Source organism: Otolemur garnettii, unplaced genomic scaffold (genome assembly GCF_000181295.1).
Source record: "Otolemur garnettii isolate 467f Iridium unplaced genomic scaffold, OtoGar3 scaffold00008, whole genome shotgun sequence".
Lineage (NCBI taxonomy): Eukaryota > Metazoa > Chordata > Mammalia > Primates > Galagidae > Otolemur > Otolemur garnettii.
In genome coordinates, this window is record NW_003852403.1 from 11,768,111 (window position 1) to 11,785,953 (window position 17,843).

The 17,843-nt window shown below is 50.5% G+C and overlaps 2 protein-coding genes across 3 annotated transcripts in view; both read left to right on the top strand.

Annotated features, from left to right (window-relative positions):
* Window positions 1-7,543, top strand: part of CAMK2G (calcium/calmodulin dependent protein kinase II gamma) — a 63,971-nt gene extending 56,428 nt beyond the window's left edge. The window contains exons 15-18 of the mRNA XM_012801367.2: window positions 2,814-2,919; window positions 3,272-3,366; window positions 4,806-5,050; window positions 5,538-7,543. Coding sequence (XP_012656821.1) covers window positions 2,814-2,919; window positions 3,272-3,366; window positions 4,806-5,038 — 434 coding nt within the window. The 3' untranslated portion in view covers window positions 5,039-5,050; window positions 5,538-7,543. The remainder of the gene's footprint in view (window positions 1-2,813; window positions 2,920-3,271; window positions 3,367-4,805; window positions 5,051-5,537) is intronic.
* A 616-nt stretch (window positions 7,544-8,159) lies between these two features.
* On the top strand, window positions 8,160-17,820 carry NDST2 (N-deacetylase and N-sulfotransferase 2). Of its 2 annotated transcripts, none has more exons than XM_012801368.2 (15): window positions 8,160-8,266; window positions 8,907-9,043; window positions 12,079-13,426; window positions 13,621-13,708; window positions 14,025-14,179; window positions 14,339-14,524; window positions 14,803-14,931; window positions 15,029-15,211; window positions 15,301-15,397; window positions 15,759-15,882; window positions 16,040-16,214; window positions 16,420-16,590; window positions 16,681-16,790; window positions 16,985-17,087; window positions 17,176-17,820. In XM_012801368.2, exons 3-15 carry the CDS (start codon window positions 12,422-12,424, stop codon window positions 17,299-17,301), a joined length of 2,652 nt encoding a protein of 883 aa, XP_012656822.1. In that variant the 5' UTR covers window positions 8,160-8,266; window positions 8,907-9,043; window positions 12,079-12,421; the 3' UTR covers window positions 17,302-17,820. The 2 variants fall into 2 exon arrangements, with proteins under 2 accessions (XP_012656822.1, XP_023365360.1); XM_023509592.1 differs by having other exon boundaries at window positions 14,414-14,524.
* The last annotated feature ends 23 nt before the right edge of the window (window positions 17,821-17,843 follow it).

The following is a 17,843-nucleotide window of genomic DNA, read 5'->3' on the forward strand; positions in this document are numbered from 1 at the left end:
AAAAAAAAAAAAAAAAAAAACTGATCTGATTCCTGTGAAGCTGTATTTGGCTGTGTCCTGGTGGTCTGGTGAGGGCCACCAGCCTAAGCTTGGTGCTGGCCAGAGTGCCAGGGATTGTGGGAAGGCATGTTGGGCCAGACCCTTGGGAATTTCTGCCCCGCTTTTTTGGTTTGGCCTCCTGGAATTGCTTCTTTTGCCTTCAGTAAGTGAACTTAGGCCAAGCTATCAGAAAAGATGGAGGAAATGTTGTAGGACAGAGCTGGGAGAGCCTGCCCAGGGGTTGTACGGAGGCTCCAAACCTTTGGGAACTAAAAAGAAAATAGAATGCATTCACAAATATGGCAGTACAGAACAGTACCTCCAGGCTGCTGGGAGTAAGGTCAAATCAGTTTAACCCTGGTGATGCTAGCAGAATAGGAGGTGCCTTCACTGCTGAGCTCTTCACCTTGTGGCCTAGTCCCCCTAACATCTTTCCCGGGAGCAGGGATCCTTGTACAGGTTGTTTTTAGGCTCCTCTGGAAGCCACAAATCCAAGTCTACGCACCTTCCTGGTACTTTCGGCTGGGAAGCCTTTCTGGCAGAGGTGCGGCATGGGATGTGGTCCAGCGTCCACAGCAGCCCGAGGCATCACCTTGCCACGGCTCTGCAGTGCCACGGGCTCGGGTCCTGTCCGGCTTGCTCGCTCACCTGCCTTGTTCTGTTTGTTTTGGCTGCTCTGCCTTGCCCTGCCCTGCCTTGGCTGGCTAGCTGCCCCGCTCCGCACTGGGAATGGCAGCTTGGTGCCTGAAGGACGGAGCTCCCGGGACAGAACAGCCCCCTCTGCAGGCATGCAGCCCCAGCCTTCTCTCTGCTCCTCAGCCAGTAAGTGTGAGGGAGGCACATTCTGGCTTCCGTCTCCCTGGCTTGTCCTGAAGCCCCTCAGGGATCCCCACCAGAGCTGTCGGCCTCGCCTTCCTGCCCTTCTAAGTTAATTCTGGGAACATGGCCTCTGCTAGGGGTGGGGGAGCCAATTGGAGGCGCTGCTATTACCAAGCAGGAGCCCCCAAGTCTGGAGCCCAGACATAGCAGAAGAGTGGGTGGAAGAGCATGGCATAGAGGGAGGGAGTAGAAAGCCACTGGGATGTGCAGTGGGCCTTGTCTCAGCACTGAGCCAGGAAGAGGGACAGAAGCAGAAGTCAGGTCTGTAGGTACAGGAGTAGCGGTAATGGGGAAAGTGCAATAGCCAAGGAACTGCACTGGGGGTGTAGTGTTTCCTGAGGGTTGGGGCGGGATCAAGAGCATGGGGTTCAGGATGAGACAGACCTTAGTTTAGATCCCAGCTATACTCCCTTCAAAGTGTGTGAAGTAGTTTAACCTCCTTTAGCTGCAGTTTTCTTACCTGTAAAGTGGAAATAAAACCAGCCCCTAACTCAAAGAGTTGTTACTACAAATAGATGGGATAGTAGAAAGTCTTAGTGCAATGCCTCAATGTATTAATGGTAACTCATATTTATATTTTTAGTTCTGTCTGTGTTAGAGGATGCCCTTCTCGCCTTTTCCTCCCACCATCTCTCCTTTTAGAGTTTCTAAACACAACCCTCTTCACCCATAGGGCCCCAGTCAGGTCCTCCAGATGGGTTTGGTGGGGTTGGAGAGGGGTGTGTGTTGTGTGTGTGTACCTGTTGCTTCTTTAGAAAGTGGACAGAGCTTGTTGGTTCCCCTAACTGACTGCTTGATCCCTTGAACTACTGGCCTAGTGGTGCTGATGGCTGTGGGACCCCCTCCTGGATGTGCCTTTGGCTGTGCTGCCCCTCCCAGCTGGTGCTCCTTGGCTGTGCTGGCCCAGCCGTCCCGTGGTGGTGCTGTTCTAATGCTTGCATTTGTCTTGCAGCCTCTCGCTCCTGTGAGGAAAGGCTTGTGGCCTGGGCCAGCCTGGGGCTCGGGTCAGGGTTAGTCCCGAGCTCAGTCTGAGCCCTCCCTTACCCTGGCGGTACCCCCTGCTAATAGTGGTACTCCCTGTAAGTGAGCTGCCCATGAGAACAGGACCTCACCAGCTGTCCCTTGGCTTGGGATGGGGTGGGGAGAGGGGAGCTAAGGGCACCAACTCTGCCTGCCTGTCAGTTTGAGCTTTGGCTTGGTTTTCCTGAGGAACACATGCCAGCATGAGAGTTGGTATGAAATCTATAGCTTCCCTGAGGCTTGTCCAGGGTAAATGGAGCAGTCTCTGGGGAGAAGCTGTCAAGAGGTTTTATCATTCCAAGATCACTGATCCCAGAACAGCTCTGTGGGATTGATGAGCAACGTGAGGTATTCATTCTAGGGCTCTGTTCATCTTTGGAGCCCTCAACCATACCTGGACTCTGCTCTCAGGCTGGCTGTTGCCCAGGGCTAAGTTCTGAAGCACTGAATGAGGGCCTTGGGTGGGAGACCTGACTGAGCCCCTTCTGGTGAGAGAAGTAAATAGAGGGTGGAAACAGCCATACTGGGACATGCTTCTCAGAGAGGCTGAACCTACTGGGGATGGGATACACAGACTCTTGGTAGAGCCTTCATGATGTTCCAGGCCCCTCACCAGTTAAGGACAAGAGTATTTTCTGCGACCTGGTTTTTGATGGAAAGGGAAGCAAAGGCCAGAGAACCTTAACTAACAGGTGGGCTTCAGTAGGAGGGGGTCATTATCTCTGGAAACACCAGAGAGGGGGATGGAGGGGAAAATGGGCTCACTCTTCCTGCCAAAGGCCTTAAAGACAGAGAAGAGGGATGTGTGTGTCATCACAGGGGACTCCCTGAAGGATTAAGGGAGGTTCTCTGTCTCTTGGGAAGTTCCCCAGCAGGTAAAGTGGTGGATTTTTTTCCCTCCACAGTGCGAAAACAGGAGATCATTAAGATTACAGAACAGCTGATTGAAGCCATCAACAATGGGGACTTTGAGGCCTACACGTGAGTAGAGACCCATTTCCTCATGATGTAAGTCATCTCTCAAGGTCTGCCCTGCTTCCAAAAGTAGTCAGGACCTTGGGGAAAGGGAAAGCTGGCCTTGGGCGCAGTGTCTGAATTAAACCTCAGGCCCCTAGGCCAAGAGCCCTTCCAGGTAGATTCCCTCTGTGACTGAGCTCACTCAAGGTGTCCTGGCAGTGGGTAGAAAAGCCAGGGTTGAGCAGCTAAGGGGCAGGCCCTGAGGATCCTAGCAGCCTGCAACAGCAACCCTGCTGCTACTGCATAGATATCACAGATAAGGAAGGAACATAAGGAACGCAATAGAAGCCTGACAGCTATTTTTCCCCCTCTACAGGAAGATTTGTGATCCAGGCCTCACTTCCTTTGAGCCTGAGGCCCTTGGTAACCTCGTGGAGGGGATGGATTTCCATAAGTTTTACTTTGAGAATCGTGAGTGGGTTCGTGCTGCTGATATACTCCTGCCTGCCCCTCTGCCCCCTCTGCCTCTGTCCCCTGCTTACCTTCTCATCCAGGTTGCCCACTTTTCTCTTATTTGACTTTCCTGCTGCGCCCCTACTCTGCCTGCTTGCCTCCTTGTGCCCTGACAGTCTTAAACGAACACTTTCAAAGGCCCTGCTCCAAAGCCCCAAGTGCCCATTCATTCTGCAGCTGCCTCATGTCAGTGCTAGTGGTCACAGTCAGGGTCACTGTATTTCTTGACGCCTCAGCTCTTTCCAAGACAAACTGGAAACCCTTTAAGATTAGGTTGAGATGAGCTCAGCAAGTAATAAGTTCTATGTCTGCAGGTTTCACGATAGAGGAAATTAAAACCAGGATAAGAATGTGCAAGCAAGTTAACAGGGCACTGTTAGTGATTTGTGACATCAGACATTGTGGCTAGAATCCTTCTGAATGTTTAGGGGGGCAGGCATCCTGGAGGGAGGGTGGGGCATACATTCTGGACAGTTTGTGGAATTCCCAGGAGATAAGCTGAATCACCACCCCCTCCCATCTTTCTTTCTAATAAGATCCTCCCTCTCCTTATTTTTTTTTTCTTTCCCACTTTATCCTGGGCCTTCCCTGTCCTGCCCTGAGTTTTAGTTAGTCACCATTTTCTCTACTGATTTCCATGCTCTCCACATCTCAGCTGCACATACAAAGCCTTAGCCATCTAACTAATTCTCTTAGCCAGACACAATTCCAGAGGTTATATTAGTTCTAGGGTAGGTCTCATGTAGAATCTAACATTTGAATTAAACTAAAAATGCGAATCTCCATAAAAGCAACATAATTTACACAGCATATGCTGATAATGGCAATCCAACTTGTTTCACCTTTCCTCTGAATCCTGGGAGCCCTGGGAATATCCTGAGCTTGATGCTACTTTGCTGCCTTAAAAAAAAATCATATCAACCTTTATGGTTACATTCATAATTTCATTCTGCAGCTCTAATTAGGGATAAACTAATGCTTGTGAAATCTAAACATCCTAGTAGAGTAGAAGAACCACAGGCTTTAGTTAGAGTCACATGGTCCTGAGGTCAAATGAGTTATTTGGGCAAATTACTTAATCTCCTGAGCCTATTTCCTTATCTTATAATGAAGAAAATATTATCGACCAAGAAATACAGCTCTTGCATGTAAAAACCCCAGCACAATGCCTGATTAAAAGAATAGCTGCTATTATCATTGTTACCCACCTTTCTCTTCCTCTTGGATAATGGAGACGAATGTAATGGGGTATCCTAGCCTCTGGAGTGTGAAGGGGGGGTACTTGCAGACTTTGGGAATGGAGAAAGGGTGAGACTTGGAAGTGCAGGCTGGGAGGAAAACGCAGGTACCCAAGCCTGACACCCTCCTGTCTACCCCCCCCGCCCTGCCCCCTACAGTCCTGTCCAAGAACAGCAAGCCCATCCATACTACCATCCTAAACCCACACGTCCACGTGATTGGGGACGACGCAGCTTGCATCGCCTACATCCGCCTCACCCAGTACATCGACGGTCAGGGTCGGCCTCGCACCAGCCAGTCAGAGGAGACTCGGGTCTGGCACCGCCGGGATGGCAAGTGGCTCAATGTCCACTATCACTGTTCAGGGGCCCCTGCTGCACCGCTGCAGTGAGCTCAGCCACAGGTGCACCTGGTTGGGGGGAGAGGGGCTGGGAGGGGCTGGTACAGGTGGGGTCAGAGGAGGAAGAGAAGGCTGGGAGGTGGCCCTGGGAGAGGAGGTACCCGCCATCCCAGAGGAGTGGCGAAGGCTGGGCAGTATGGTTGTAGTAAGTTATGCTCTGAAATTAGACTTGTGTCTGGCACCATAATTCCAAATTAGGTGGCCTCAAAACAGGTTACTTCCCCTCTTTAAGCTCAGTTTTCCATCAAAAGAGCGAAAGAGTGGTACTACTTTATTGAATTGTTGTTAGGCTTAAATGAGGTAAGTAAAGTACTCAGTAAGTGCTCAGCAAATGTAAGACAGTGTTATATTTAACATTAGCTTCACCCCCCACCCCCCCTTCTCTGGCAGACTTGGCCACATGATAGTGTACAGTGTGCTTAAGTCCCTGCAACTAACCTGTGTGCTCATTGTCCTCTGTTCTTTTACCACATTCTGTCCTGTTTGACAGGGGCATTAGGAGATTCCAGCTGGAGGTCGAACCTTCGCAGCCAGTGGCTCTGGAGGGCCTGAGTGACAGCGGCAGTCCTGTTCGTTTGAGGTTTAAAACAATTCAATTACAAAGCGGCAGCAGCCAATGCACGCCCCTGCATGCAGCCCTCCCGCCCGCCCTTCGTGTCTGTCTCTGCTGTACCGAGGTGTTTTTTACATTTAAGAAAAAAAAAAGATTGTTTAAAAAAAAAAATGGAATTCGTACCATGACGCGTTTTAAAACCACCGATAGCCCTTGGGCTGGCAAGAAGGCAGGAATTTATGTGATGCCTATCCTGGCATGAGCAGTGGGCTCACCCACCAGCCCTGAAGAGATGAGCTCGGCCTCTGGCTCCCATGGACTCAGGGGGACCAGGCAAGAACTCTGACAGAGCTTTGGGGTCCGTGATGTGTGACTGTAGCTCCTGAGGTAGCCTGCTTACCCTACGTCTAGGAATCGACTTCTTCAGAACTTGATAGGAGCCTAGGAGGAGGCTGATGAGAACATCATGGCCATCAGATCTACTTGGGAGAGAACACAGAGCTGCAGCCTGCTCTGGAGGTAGCTGAGAAGCAGTGGCCTCAGGACTGAGGGCCAGGACGTTGCTGTACTGTTTTATTGAATGCAGAAGGGAAGAGAATTGGTGCTGCAGAAGTGTGTCCGCTGCGAAGCTGATGAGAAACCTCATGCTAGTCTGACATGCACTCACTCATCTATCTCTATAGGATGCACCATGCACGTGGGCCCTGATATTGAGGCCCGACCCCTGCAGCTAGGAAGGGGAAGGGGTTACTGCTTTGCTTTGTGTTTGTTTTCTTATAACTTAGCCAGGAGAGCACTGGGCCCTAGTCAAGGCCCCCCTTGCCACCTTTGGCACTTGTTTCTGTATGGATCTGAACCATCTTTGTCTTGCCTTTTCATGGTGGTGGTCCCCTTGCTGACCCTCATCTGGGCCTGGGTTCCCCCACCAAGTGCCCCTGTGGGATGGGAGGAGTGAGGCAGTGGGATAAGAGGTGGTGACTGTTTCTATGCATTCAGGCTGCCCTCAGGGCAGCCTCCCTTCTTACTCTTGCTGCACGCACATCTCTTTTCCTGTCTGCTCTGGCAAGAAGAAGAGGTGTCTTCCTTAAAGAGGCCTCTTTACTGACCAACTGAAGTATAGACTTAATGCTGGACAATCTGCATGGGCATCACCCCCCCCCCCATATACACCTGCATGTATCCAAAAGAGGTGTCCAGAGCCAAGGCTTCTACATTCATTGTCCCTCTTTGTGCCCAAGGAGTTCCATTCCAGGAGGGAAAGATCTATGCCCTAAGCAGAAAGCAGAGAAGATAATAGAAGGAGCAATTGGTAATGGCTTTGGTTTCTCCCAGACAACTCTGCAGATTTATCTGCACAAACATCTGCGCTTTGGGGGGAAAGGTGGGTAGACTCCAGCTCCCTGGACTACCTTCCAGAGGCACAAGAGCTAGGAGAAGAGGCAATGCTACAGGTTTACTTTGGAGCAAGCTGAGAAGAGAGCAGACTCACAGGTGCTGGTGCTTGGATTTAGCCAGGCTCCTCCGAGCACCTCATGCATGTCCCAGCCCCTGGGCCCTGGCCCTGGCCCTCTCCTGCCCTGCAGCCTGCAGTGCCAGCACGCAGATCCCTTCACCATAGGGTTTGGTTTTGGCTGGCTTGAAGACAAATGGTCTTAGAGTTCATTGAGACCCATAGCTTCATATGGCTGCTCCAGCCCCACTTCATAGCATTCTTACTCCTCTTCTGGGGCTAATGTCAGCATCTATAGACAATAGACTATTTAAAAAAAAAAAAAATCACCTTTTAAACAGGAAATGGAAGGCATTTGATGCAGAATTTTTGCATGATGACATAGAAATAATTTAAAAATAGTGTTTGTTCTGAATGTTGGTAGACCCTTCATAGCTTTGTTACAATGAAACCTTGAACTGAAGATATTTAATAAAATAACCTTTAAACAGTCCACTGTGTTAATGCTGTTGGAGGCTTCTGGCCAGAGGTTTAGGTTTCAGCAGCCTCAGTTACAAGTCTTCAGATGGAGAGAAGTACCTTCTGCCTACTCCCTTTGGGCCCTTTTTAGACTAAAACTTCCTCATGAACTCACATCATCTTTCAAGCCATCCACCGGGCCGTCAAGGCCAGTTTAGGTGGGGGGAGAGGATGTGGACCCTTCAGAGAAGGGCTGAGGTTTCGCCCCGCCTTCGGGCCCCTCCCGCTCCAAGGCGTCCCCCTCCCTCCCCGGTAGGCTGGCCCGGCTCCCCCTCCGCCGGGCCGAGTGGACGAGTCCGCATCTCTGGCCCGCCCCACCGGGGAGCCGCGGCGCCGACGCTGGGCAGACTGTGCCACCGGGCGGGGAGCGGGGGTGGGCTTCTGCAGGCGGGGCGCGGAGCCCTCCGTATCGGAGGTTGCGGCCGGGTTTAGCACAGAGGGAGATCATTTGGTCTCCTGGCGCTTCGATCGCGCAGCTGTTAGACCTGGAGCCGGTGGTGACCCGGAGGGTGCCAAGAGCGGCAGCGCGCCGTCTCCCCCCGGTGGGAGCGGCGGTTGGGCCCGGCTGCGGCAGAGCGTTCGCTCGGAGATGGCGGAGCAGCCGCGACGCGGCCCGAGGCCCCGAGAGCTGGGAAGCCGGGCAGCCCCGGGACGCGGCGGAGCCCGGGGACAGCGCGGACGCCGCCCAGTCCGCCGGGTGAGCCGCCCTTGAGGAGAAACCCCCCTCTACCGCTCAGAGAGTGGCTCTCACCTGCGTTCGCCCGCAGTTCCTCCCCTCACTGACTTCCCTTGAGTGTTGCCACCATAACCTCCCGCAGGGTGTCCCGGGAGGCCCGTCAGTGCGCCCCAGCCACCCCTCGCCTTGTCCCTTCCTCTAGCCTCCCTTCTAGTTTCCTCATTCCCCTCTGTTCGTCCCCTCAGTACGGCACTCCCTTCTGCCCTCGGAGCTCTTCCAGCCCGGTACCTGTCTCGATGTCATCCCAGAGTGGTCGCAGCGCGCCCTTTGCCCATTCCCCTTTAATGTCTCACGTCGATGCTCTCCCCATATCCACCTGTGACCCGGCATTCCCACTCAACGGGGTCCCTCTGTCTGCGAGCCCGGCCCCACTCGATCTCCCTCCTTCCGCAGCATCGCCTCGCAGCGCTGGGCCCGCACCGCAGCCTGCCTGGTCCCCAGCACTATTGCTCTCCCTGGCTCAGGTGGCCTCAGTTTCTCCCTCCTCAGAAACCTTCCACTGCATAGACTTACCTCCCTCACCCCCCGCTACACACACACCCTGTTGCTGCTTCAGTGTTTCTCATCCCACTTCTTCCGTAAATGTTGCTGCTGCTTGCAGGTATGAAGCTAAAATGCAGGGGTTAAGAACACCCGCTCTGGAGATTGACAGGCCTGACTTTGAATCCCAGCCCCTCCACTGACTGAGCTGTGTGATTCTGGGCAAGTCACTAAGTTTCGCTGGGCCTCAAATTATTGGTATGTAAAATAGGGATAATAATACTATGTATCCCTTACTTACCTCCTGTGGCTGTGTGTGGGTTAAGTATATGTAAAACTCTGAGAAGAAATGTCTGACAAGTTGTAATACTATGTATTGAGTATCAACTTCCCCTTAGTGACTTCTCACTAGTATGCTTTCCCTAAAGTTATCTCTAATTTTTAGGATTCACCTCTTTGCATCACCAGTTTGATCCTGTCTCCCAGCTCTCTTTTCATGTCTATCAGTTTTACCCAGGCCAAAACCAAACTGTTCCTTTCTTTTTTCTTTTTTCAGAGATGGGGTTTTACCCTGTTGCCCAGGCTGGAGTACGGGGGGTCGATCATAGCTCACTGAAGGCTTAGATCTCTTGGCCTCAAGTGATCCTCCTGCCTTCCATGTAGCTAGGACTACAGGTGTATACTCTGCCTGGTTAATTTTTTGTTTTTTACTTATTTCTTGTAAAGACAGGATCTCTGTTGCCAGGCTAGTCTCAAGTGTTTCTCCCTTCTTAGCCTACCAAAGTACTAGTATTATAGGCATGGTGGGAACAATTCTTTTTTTTTTAAGACAAAGTCTCAAGCTCTTGCCCTGGGACACACAGCTGCTGTGGCATCACAGCTCACAGCAACCACAAACTCTTGGGCTCAAGTGATTCTCTTGCCTCAGCGTCCCAAGTAGCTGGGACTACAGGTGCCTGCCACAATGCCCAGCTGTTTTTTGGCTGCCGTTGTCATTGTTGTTTTAGCTGGCCCAGGCTGGATTCGAACCCCCCTGGCCTCCGTGTATGTGGCCAGCACCCTACTCACTGAGCTACAGGCCCCGCCCCTTTGCACAGTTCTTAAATCATCTCTGTCACCTCTGAAGGACCCTGTCTCTACCTAATCACCCCTGAGATGTGTGTATATAGGGGTGAGTAGTAGAGAGGGATTGCCAGCCACTGGTTTTACTTGGAGCAGCTGATGTAGAGAGAGTGACAATAAACTTACAGAAGAGGTCTATTTAAGAAAAAGAACAAAAGAAATCTCCCAAATTAGGTCTCCTTAAAATCATATTTTCTGATCACTGTCCTTACTCTTTCTCTTTCTGTAATTGATTAGATATGACTTAAGCTCCAGTTACTACTCTGTGTCATCCAGCCTCTCTCAGGTTGTTCTGTTTTTGGAACTGGACTTAACTCCTTCATGTTTATCTAGGCTAGCTCAGTGACCATTCTGAGTTGTTCAGGAATACAGCTGTAGGACCACGTTGGCTCAATTAAGAAGATTTAAAGTAGGCAGGAAGAGAAACTCTGGGCTCAGCCTGCTGGCCTTTCTTAGGTCCCTGTAACGTGATTTGCTCTGGGGTTACATTTTTATTTCCTCTCCTGACTTTAGCATATGTGAAATAAAGGACAGGGTGGGCAATTTATTTATTTATTTATTTTTTAGAGACAGAGTCTCACTTTATCGCTCTTGGTAGAGTGCCGTGGCGTCACAACTTACAGCAACCTCCAGCTCTTGGGCTTAGGTGATTCTCTTGCCTCAGCCTCCTGAGTAGCTGGGACTACAGGCACCCACCACAACGCCCAGCTATTGGGGTGGGTAATTTTTATTGAAAAAATAAATGTTTTTTGAAACAAAGGCTCAAGCTGTCACCCTGGGTAGAGTGCCATGGCATCATCATAGCTCACAGTAACCTCCAACTCATGGATTCAAGCAATCCTCTTGCCTCAGTTTTTGTATTTTTAGTAGAGTCGGGGTCTCAGTCTTATCTTACTCAGGCTGGTCTCGAACTCGTGAGCTCAAGCAATCCACCCAACCTCAGCTAATTTTTTTTTTTTTTGAGACAAAGTCTCACTCTATCACCCTGGGTAGAGTGCTATGACATTATAGTTCATAGCAGCCTCAAACTTGGGCCAAAGTGATCCTCTTGCCTCACCCTCCTAAGTAGCTGGAACTATAGGCGCTTACCACAACACTCGGCTAGTTTTTCTATTTTTAGTAGAGATGGTGTCTTTCCCTTACTCAGGCTGATCTAGAACTCCTGAACTCAAACAGTCTACCCACTTTGGCCTCCCAGAATGCTAGGATTACAGGTATGAGCTGCAGTGCCCAGCTAGGGGTGGGGAAGGAAGATCTTTAGGTTCTGGGTTTGAAAGCTAAGAGAATGATTAGCTATCGCAATCTCTATTTCCTCTTGAATTCCTCTGCCATGGTGTCCACCTGACTGCAAGTTCGTTAGTGTTGTTGGCTATGATGTTGAGTTTGATTGATGAGGAAGATTAGTAGACTCATGAGTTTCCTCTTATCTGATACTTCGGTGGATCATGGGACTTCTGGGGCTTTATGTCCGTACTTCACAGAAAAACCAGAGCTCTTGAGGGTGGGCCAACTGCTCAGTCACGAACTAGTAGAAAGGGTCTATTTTCAGCCTCCTGGGCTGTTTGGCTTCTTGTTATTGGGAGATTTGCTCCCTTCTAGCATTTGAATATACTGCTCCAACTCTGAACTCTGTCAGAGCGTTAGAGAGAAGTATTTGGACATTCATTTGGGTATGGTTTGTTTTTTTTTTTGTTATTTTGTTATTATTTTTTTTTTAAGATAAGGTCTTGCTCTGTCACCCTGACTAATGTGCAGTGGCATCATCATAGCTCACTGCAAGCTCCTCCCTCAGCCTCCAAGTAGCTGGGACTACAGATGCTGGCCACAACGCCTAGCCAAATTTTCTATTTTTGTAGAGATGGGGTCTTTCTCTTACTCAGGCTAGTCTCAAACTCCTGAGCTCAAGTGATTCTCCCACCTCGGCCTACCGGAATGCTAGGATTACAGGTGTGAGCCATTGCACCCAGCCTCATTTGGGTATTCTAAGAAGGAAAACAAGCTATGAAGCTAAGCTATAGGACTCAGCTTGTGTTCTTATTCTACAAGAGCTTTTTTGGGAGAACAAATCATCCAGTCAGCAAGAGGTAAGAGAGATGAGGAAAGAAAGAGAAATGGATTAATGACAGTAGTTTCAAGGGGAGAAATAACCCATTGATGTCTCTGTCTTACAGACAGTGGGAGCAGAGATTGTGAACTTTGCTGACGTCTAATGTGAGGAGTTCAGTCAGGACCAAGGGTGGAATCTGGCAAGATTTGCAGCCTGGAGCCATGGGCCAGGGGGCCATGGTGACCTGAGCCTAGGGGGCTCTGTCCAGCTGCCCCTTACTTCCCCTTTTACCTCTCCTACCCTGTACTAAGGGACTTGTCTCCACTTCCTCAGGGAACTGCTCCTGGGGTAACCCCCTTCCCCTATTTTCCTATCCTCTACCCTCCCACGACAGTACCAGTCTATAGAACTCCTACCTCTCTTCCCCTGAGGCGGTCCCCATCCTTCCCTTCCTTCCTTACCCCGCCATGCTCCAGCTGTGGAAGGTGGTACGCCCAGCTCGGCAGCTGGAACTGCACCGCCTCATATTGCTGCTGATTGCCTTCAGTCTAGGCTCCATGGGCTTCCTGGCTTACTACGTGTCCACCAGTCCCAAGGCCAAGGAACCCTTGCCCCTGCCCTTGGGAGACTGCAGCAGTGGTGGGGCAGTTGGCCCTGGCCCTGCACGGCCTCCAGTTCCACCCCGGCCCCCCAGGCCTCCAGAGACAGCTCGAACTGAACCTGTGGTACTCGTGTTTGTGGAGAGTGCATACTCACAGCTGGGACAGGAGATTGTGGCCATCCTGGAGTCCAGTCGTTTTCGTTACAGTACTGAGCTAGCACCTGGCCGAGGGGACATGCCCACGTTGACTGATCATACCCGTGGCCGCTATGTCTTGGTCATTTATGAGAACCTGCTCAAATATGTCAACCTGGATGCCTGGAGTCGGGAACTACTAGACCGATACTGCGTGGAATATGGTGTGGGCATCATTGGCTTTTTCCGAGCCCATGAACATAGCCTACTGAGTGCCCAGCTCAAGGGCTTTCCTCTTTTTCTACACTCAAACTTGGGGCTCCGGGATTACCAAGTGAATCCTTCTGCTCCCCTTCTGCATCTCACACGCCCCAGCCACCTGGAGCCGGGGCCACTACCTGGTGATGACTGGACTATCTTCCAATCCAATCATAGCACATATGAACCAGTGCTTCTTGCCAGCCTTCGGCCAGCTGAACTCCCTGTGCCAGGACCAGTACCTCGTCGTGCCCGGCTTCCCACTGTGGTACAGGATCTAGGGCTTCATGATGGCATCCAGCGGGTGCTTTTTGGCCATGGTCTTTCCTTCTGGCTCCACAAACTTATCTTTGTTGATGCTGTTGCATACCTTACTGGCAAACGCCTCTGCCTGGACCTTGACCGCTATATCTTGGTAGACATTGATGACATCTTTGTGGGCAAGGAAGGAACTCGCATGAAGGTGGCTGATGTTGAGGTTAGTCTTTTTCATTACTTAAATTATTTTCTTAGAAGCTATTCAAGCTCTGGCCTGTCAGACTCCCTTTCTTGATTCTGAGTTTGTCACAGGTACACTCCCTGCCCTTTCCAGGCAGGAATAATACTGCTTCTCATATACTCCTCCTCAGTCTGCTGTCTCCTTATTTCTCAATGTCCCTGCTACTCTTCTAGGCTCTGTTGACCACCCAGAACAAACTCAGGACCTTAGTCCCTAACTTCACCTTCAACTTGGGCTTCTCGGGCAAGTTCTATCATACTGGTGAGCTTATTTCCCTGTTCCTTCAGCATATCATTCTTAGTTTGGTCTTTCCCTTCACTGTCTATCTCCCTGGGCAGACAACTTGGAGAAAATGGTCAATGTTTAGGGTCAGAGTGCTGTGAGGAGCTAGTAGTGGTCATGAATCTAGGTTAGTATGGGTGCCTGGAGGACAAGTTGACAACAGTACAAAAAAAAGTCTAGGTGGGCAAGGGTGACTAACATTGTCCCAAGGATGGAAAGTAGTCAATGTTGTTATAAAACAAAGGAGGGCACAGGGGCTGACTGGCTGTGGTCAGTGGTGAGTGTGTGGTTGTAGGGACAGAGGAGGAAGACGCAGGGGATGACATGCTGCTGAAGCACCGCCAAGAGTTCTGGTGGTTTCCCCACATGTGGAGCCACATGCAGCCACACCTGTTCCACAATCGCTCCGTGCTGGCCGACCAGATGAGGCTCAACAAACAGTTTGCTCTGGTGAGACCCTTGGATATCTTCTCCATACTTTCTCCAGAGATGCTTCCTTTTCAACCTTTCCCTACCCTTCCCATTTTTCTTTCTGTGGAGGCTTCCCCACCCTCTTTACCCTGTACTCAAACCTCACCAGGTCCTGGTGAGAGTCTATGCCATTCCCAGGAACATGGGATTCCCACGGATCTGGGGTATGCTGTGGCCCCCCACCACTCGGGCGTGTATCCCATCCACACGCAGCTCTATGAGGCCTGGAAATCTGTGTGGGGCATCCAGGTGACCAGCACTGAGGAATATCCCCATCTCCGCCCTGCCCGCTACCGCCGTGGCTTCATTCACAATGGCATTATGGTGAGGGACTCCTGATACAAACTTGAATCAAACTCAAATTTAGACAGCCTCCAACCTGTATTGACCCATGTCCTGTCAACTGCCAGTCCAAGTTCATTCACAAAATAGGGGGTAAGAAGGGTGAAAAATCACAATGCACAAGATAAGAGCTTTATCACTGTAACCTCTGAGTCCTCTGTAAACCTAGAGCATCCCAGTGCCTTAAGACTTTTGTCCATATCTACTTCTCATTCAGTCTTTTAAATCTCATCTATCCCTGTTTCTTCTTTTCCCCTCAGGTGCTTCCCCGGCAGACGTGTGGCCTCTTTACTCACACAATCTTCTATAATGAGTATCCTGGAGGCTCTCATGAATTGGACCGGAGCATCCGAGGTGGAGAGCTCTTTCTGACAGTGCTGCTTAATCCGGTAAGGTGCCAAGAGGAAGGGCTAGAGATCCAAAATGTTTGCAGGCTGGGAGGTGGGTAGGCTCTCCAAATCTGACATGCAGGCACCCCCCTTGCAGATAAGCATCTTTATGACCCATCTGTCCAATTATGGAAATGATCGGCTGGGTCTGTACACCTTTGAGAGCCTGGTACGCTTCCTCCAGTGCTGGACACGGCTGCGCCTACAGACCCTTCCTCCTGTCCCTCTTGCACAAAAGTACTTTGAACTCTTCCCTCAGGAGCGAAGTCCCCTTTGGCAGGTAGGGGTGAAGCTCAGGCTGACCAGACATGTGATGGGGGTGGAAGGTTAAGAAAAGACTAGGCCTTATCTGATTCTTGCTATCTTCAGAATCCCTGTGATGACAAGAGGCATAAAGATATCTGGTCCAAGGAGAAAACCTGTGATCGGCTCCCAAAGTTCCTCATTGTGGGACCCCAGAAGACAGGTGAATCATCCTTAGCCAACATGTCTTGCCCTGCCTTAAACCCAAGGGATCCTTTTGCCAAGAAACTCCCTTTCATACCCACTCATTAATCCAGTCTGGAGACAATGATTCTTAACTCTGGTTGCATATCAGAATCATATGTGGAGTTTTGAAAAGATCAGCAAGTGATTCTGATGCACAGTCAAAGCTGAGAACTGCTTTTAAATCCTTCCCTGGGCTTCTCTCAGACTTTCCTCCTCTCATTGTAGTTTGGCCAAAGGGGATGTTACTACCCAGAGTGGTTATTTTCTCACTTTCTTCAAGCTCATGCTGTTGAGCTGTCTTCTCTCCTAAAGTGGCCTGGTCTTTCTCTCTCATTTAGGGACTACAGCTATTCACTTCTTCCTGAACCTACACCCAGCTGTGACCAGCAGCTTCCCTAGCCCCAGCACCTTTGAGGAGATTCAGTTCTTCAGTGGTCCTAATTACCACAAGGGTATTGACTGGTGAGACTGGGTCCCCTTTGAATGCTTCTCAGAGGCGCACTCCCTTCTGCAAAAATACCCCATTCCAGCCTCTTCCAGCACAGACATCTGACCTCTACTGGCAAATTTGCTCTTTACTCAGCAAATTTCTCTGCCTCTCTGCTGTTTTACTTCTTAGGTACATGGACTTTTTCCCTGTCCCTTCCAATGCCAGCACTGACTTCTTATTTGAAAAAAGTGCCACTTACTTTGACTCAGAGGTTGTACCACGGCGTGGGGCTGCCCTCTTGCCACGAGCCAAGATCATCACTGTGCTCACCAACCCTGCTGACAGGGCGTACTCCTGGTACCAGGTCTGCCTGAAGCTAGGGACATTGGGGCTTAAGATGGAGGGGAGGTGGTGAATGCTAGATAGACAGAAAGGAATTAGAGTAGAAAAACTAAGCTGGTGCCTTGGGGAAAAAGGGTACCTATGCTGTCACCAGATCAAGAATAAGAGCTGAGTAATACCGTCAAATCACCAGTCCTTTCTTTACTTTCCTATTCCTTGTCTTTCAGCACCAGCGAGCACATGGAGACCCAGTTGCTTTGAACTATACCTTCTACCAGGTGATTTCGGCCTCCTCCCAGGCCCCTCTGGCACTTCGCTCCCTGCAGAACCGTTGTCTTATCCCTGGCTACTATTCTACTCATCTACAACGCTGGCTGACTTATTACCCCTCTGGACAGGTATAATCCCCCCAAATTCTCTTACTTTCATCCCCCTCAGCCCAGAGGCATCTTAGGAATATAGAGGGCACCACATTCCTGTCTCTTTAGTTGCTGATTGTGGATGGGCAAGAGCTGCGTACCAACCCAGCAGCCTCAATGGAGAACATCCAAAAGTTCCTGGGCATCACACCTTTCCTGAACTACACACGGACCCTAAGGTGGGAGAGCATGACCCAGAGGAGGAATACTCTGGGGGAATGGGGAAGCAGGTTGACCATGTCTCTTTAGAGAGACATGGATTTACTTTGTCTCACAAGAAGAGACATGTCACTGTCGTCTGGGAAGGGGTAGTGTGCATTTATGGTGTTTGAGTTTCTCTTCTTGCACCTAATGGCCTCTTCCTGTTGAGCAGGTTTGATGAAGATAAGGGATTTTGGTGCCAGGGACTTGAAGGTGGTAAGACTCGCTGCCTAGGCAGGAGCAAAGGCCGAAGGTACCCAGATATGGACACTGAGGTAAGTAAGCCTGGGGCAAGGTATCCCTCTCCAACTGTAGGAGCTAACCCCACTCCTTACCACCTCTGCCTTCATTTTCTCCTGTCAGTCCCGCCTTTTCCTTACGGACTTTTTCCGGAACCATAATTTGGAGTTGTCGAAGCTGCTGAGCCGGCTTGGACAGCCAGTGCCCTCGTGGCTTCGGGAAGAACTGCAGCATTCCAGTCTGGGCTGATGTCCCAGCCTCCCATACCAGCAAAAAGCCCCCTACATCCCTAAGGGGCAAGCCCAGAGCAAGGCCCATAAGGGGGATTAGGATGGCCTGGTTCCTCCCCCTTCTACCTCAGTGGCCCCCAGTCCTGAGATGTCTAAGAAGGGAAGGGTATCCCTTTCCCATAGTTCAGGGCCTGACAGAGAGGCTTCTCTTGATACCCCACGTCATGGTACTAGGCACCTTTGACTCATGATCTTGGGAGGTGGGGAGGAATGAGAGGGTCCAGGCAGGGTGTAGAGGAATGTATTAGTCCAATGATTTCCCTCTTTGTCCCCAGCAGTATATCTGTCTATACCAGGCTATGGGAAGGGCCCTTACTGTGGCACCTTTAGTCAGGCAGTGGCATCTACCTGTGGCCCGGCCCTCCTAATGTCATTCACATTGAATGGGGATGAGGTCGGACAGTGGCTCATAGAGCTGAGTATGAGCCCTAGCTGTGGGCTAGAAATGTCCTTAATAAACATCCTTATTTTTCTGTTTTGTCTGCCTCACTGGAGTGGGAA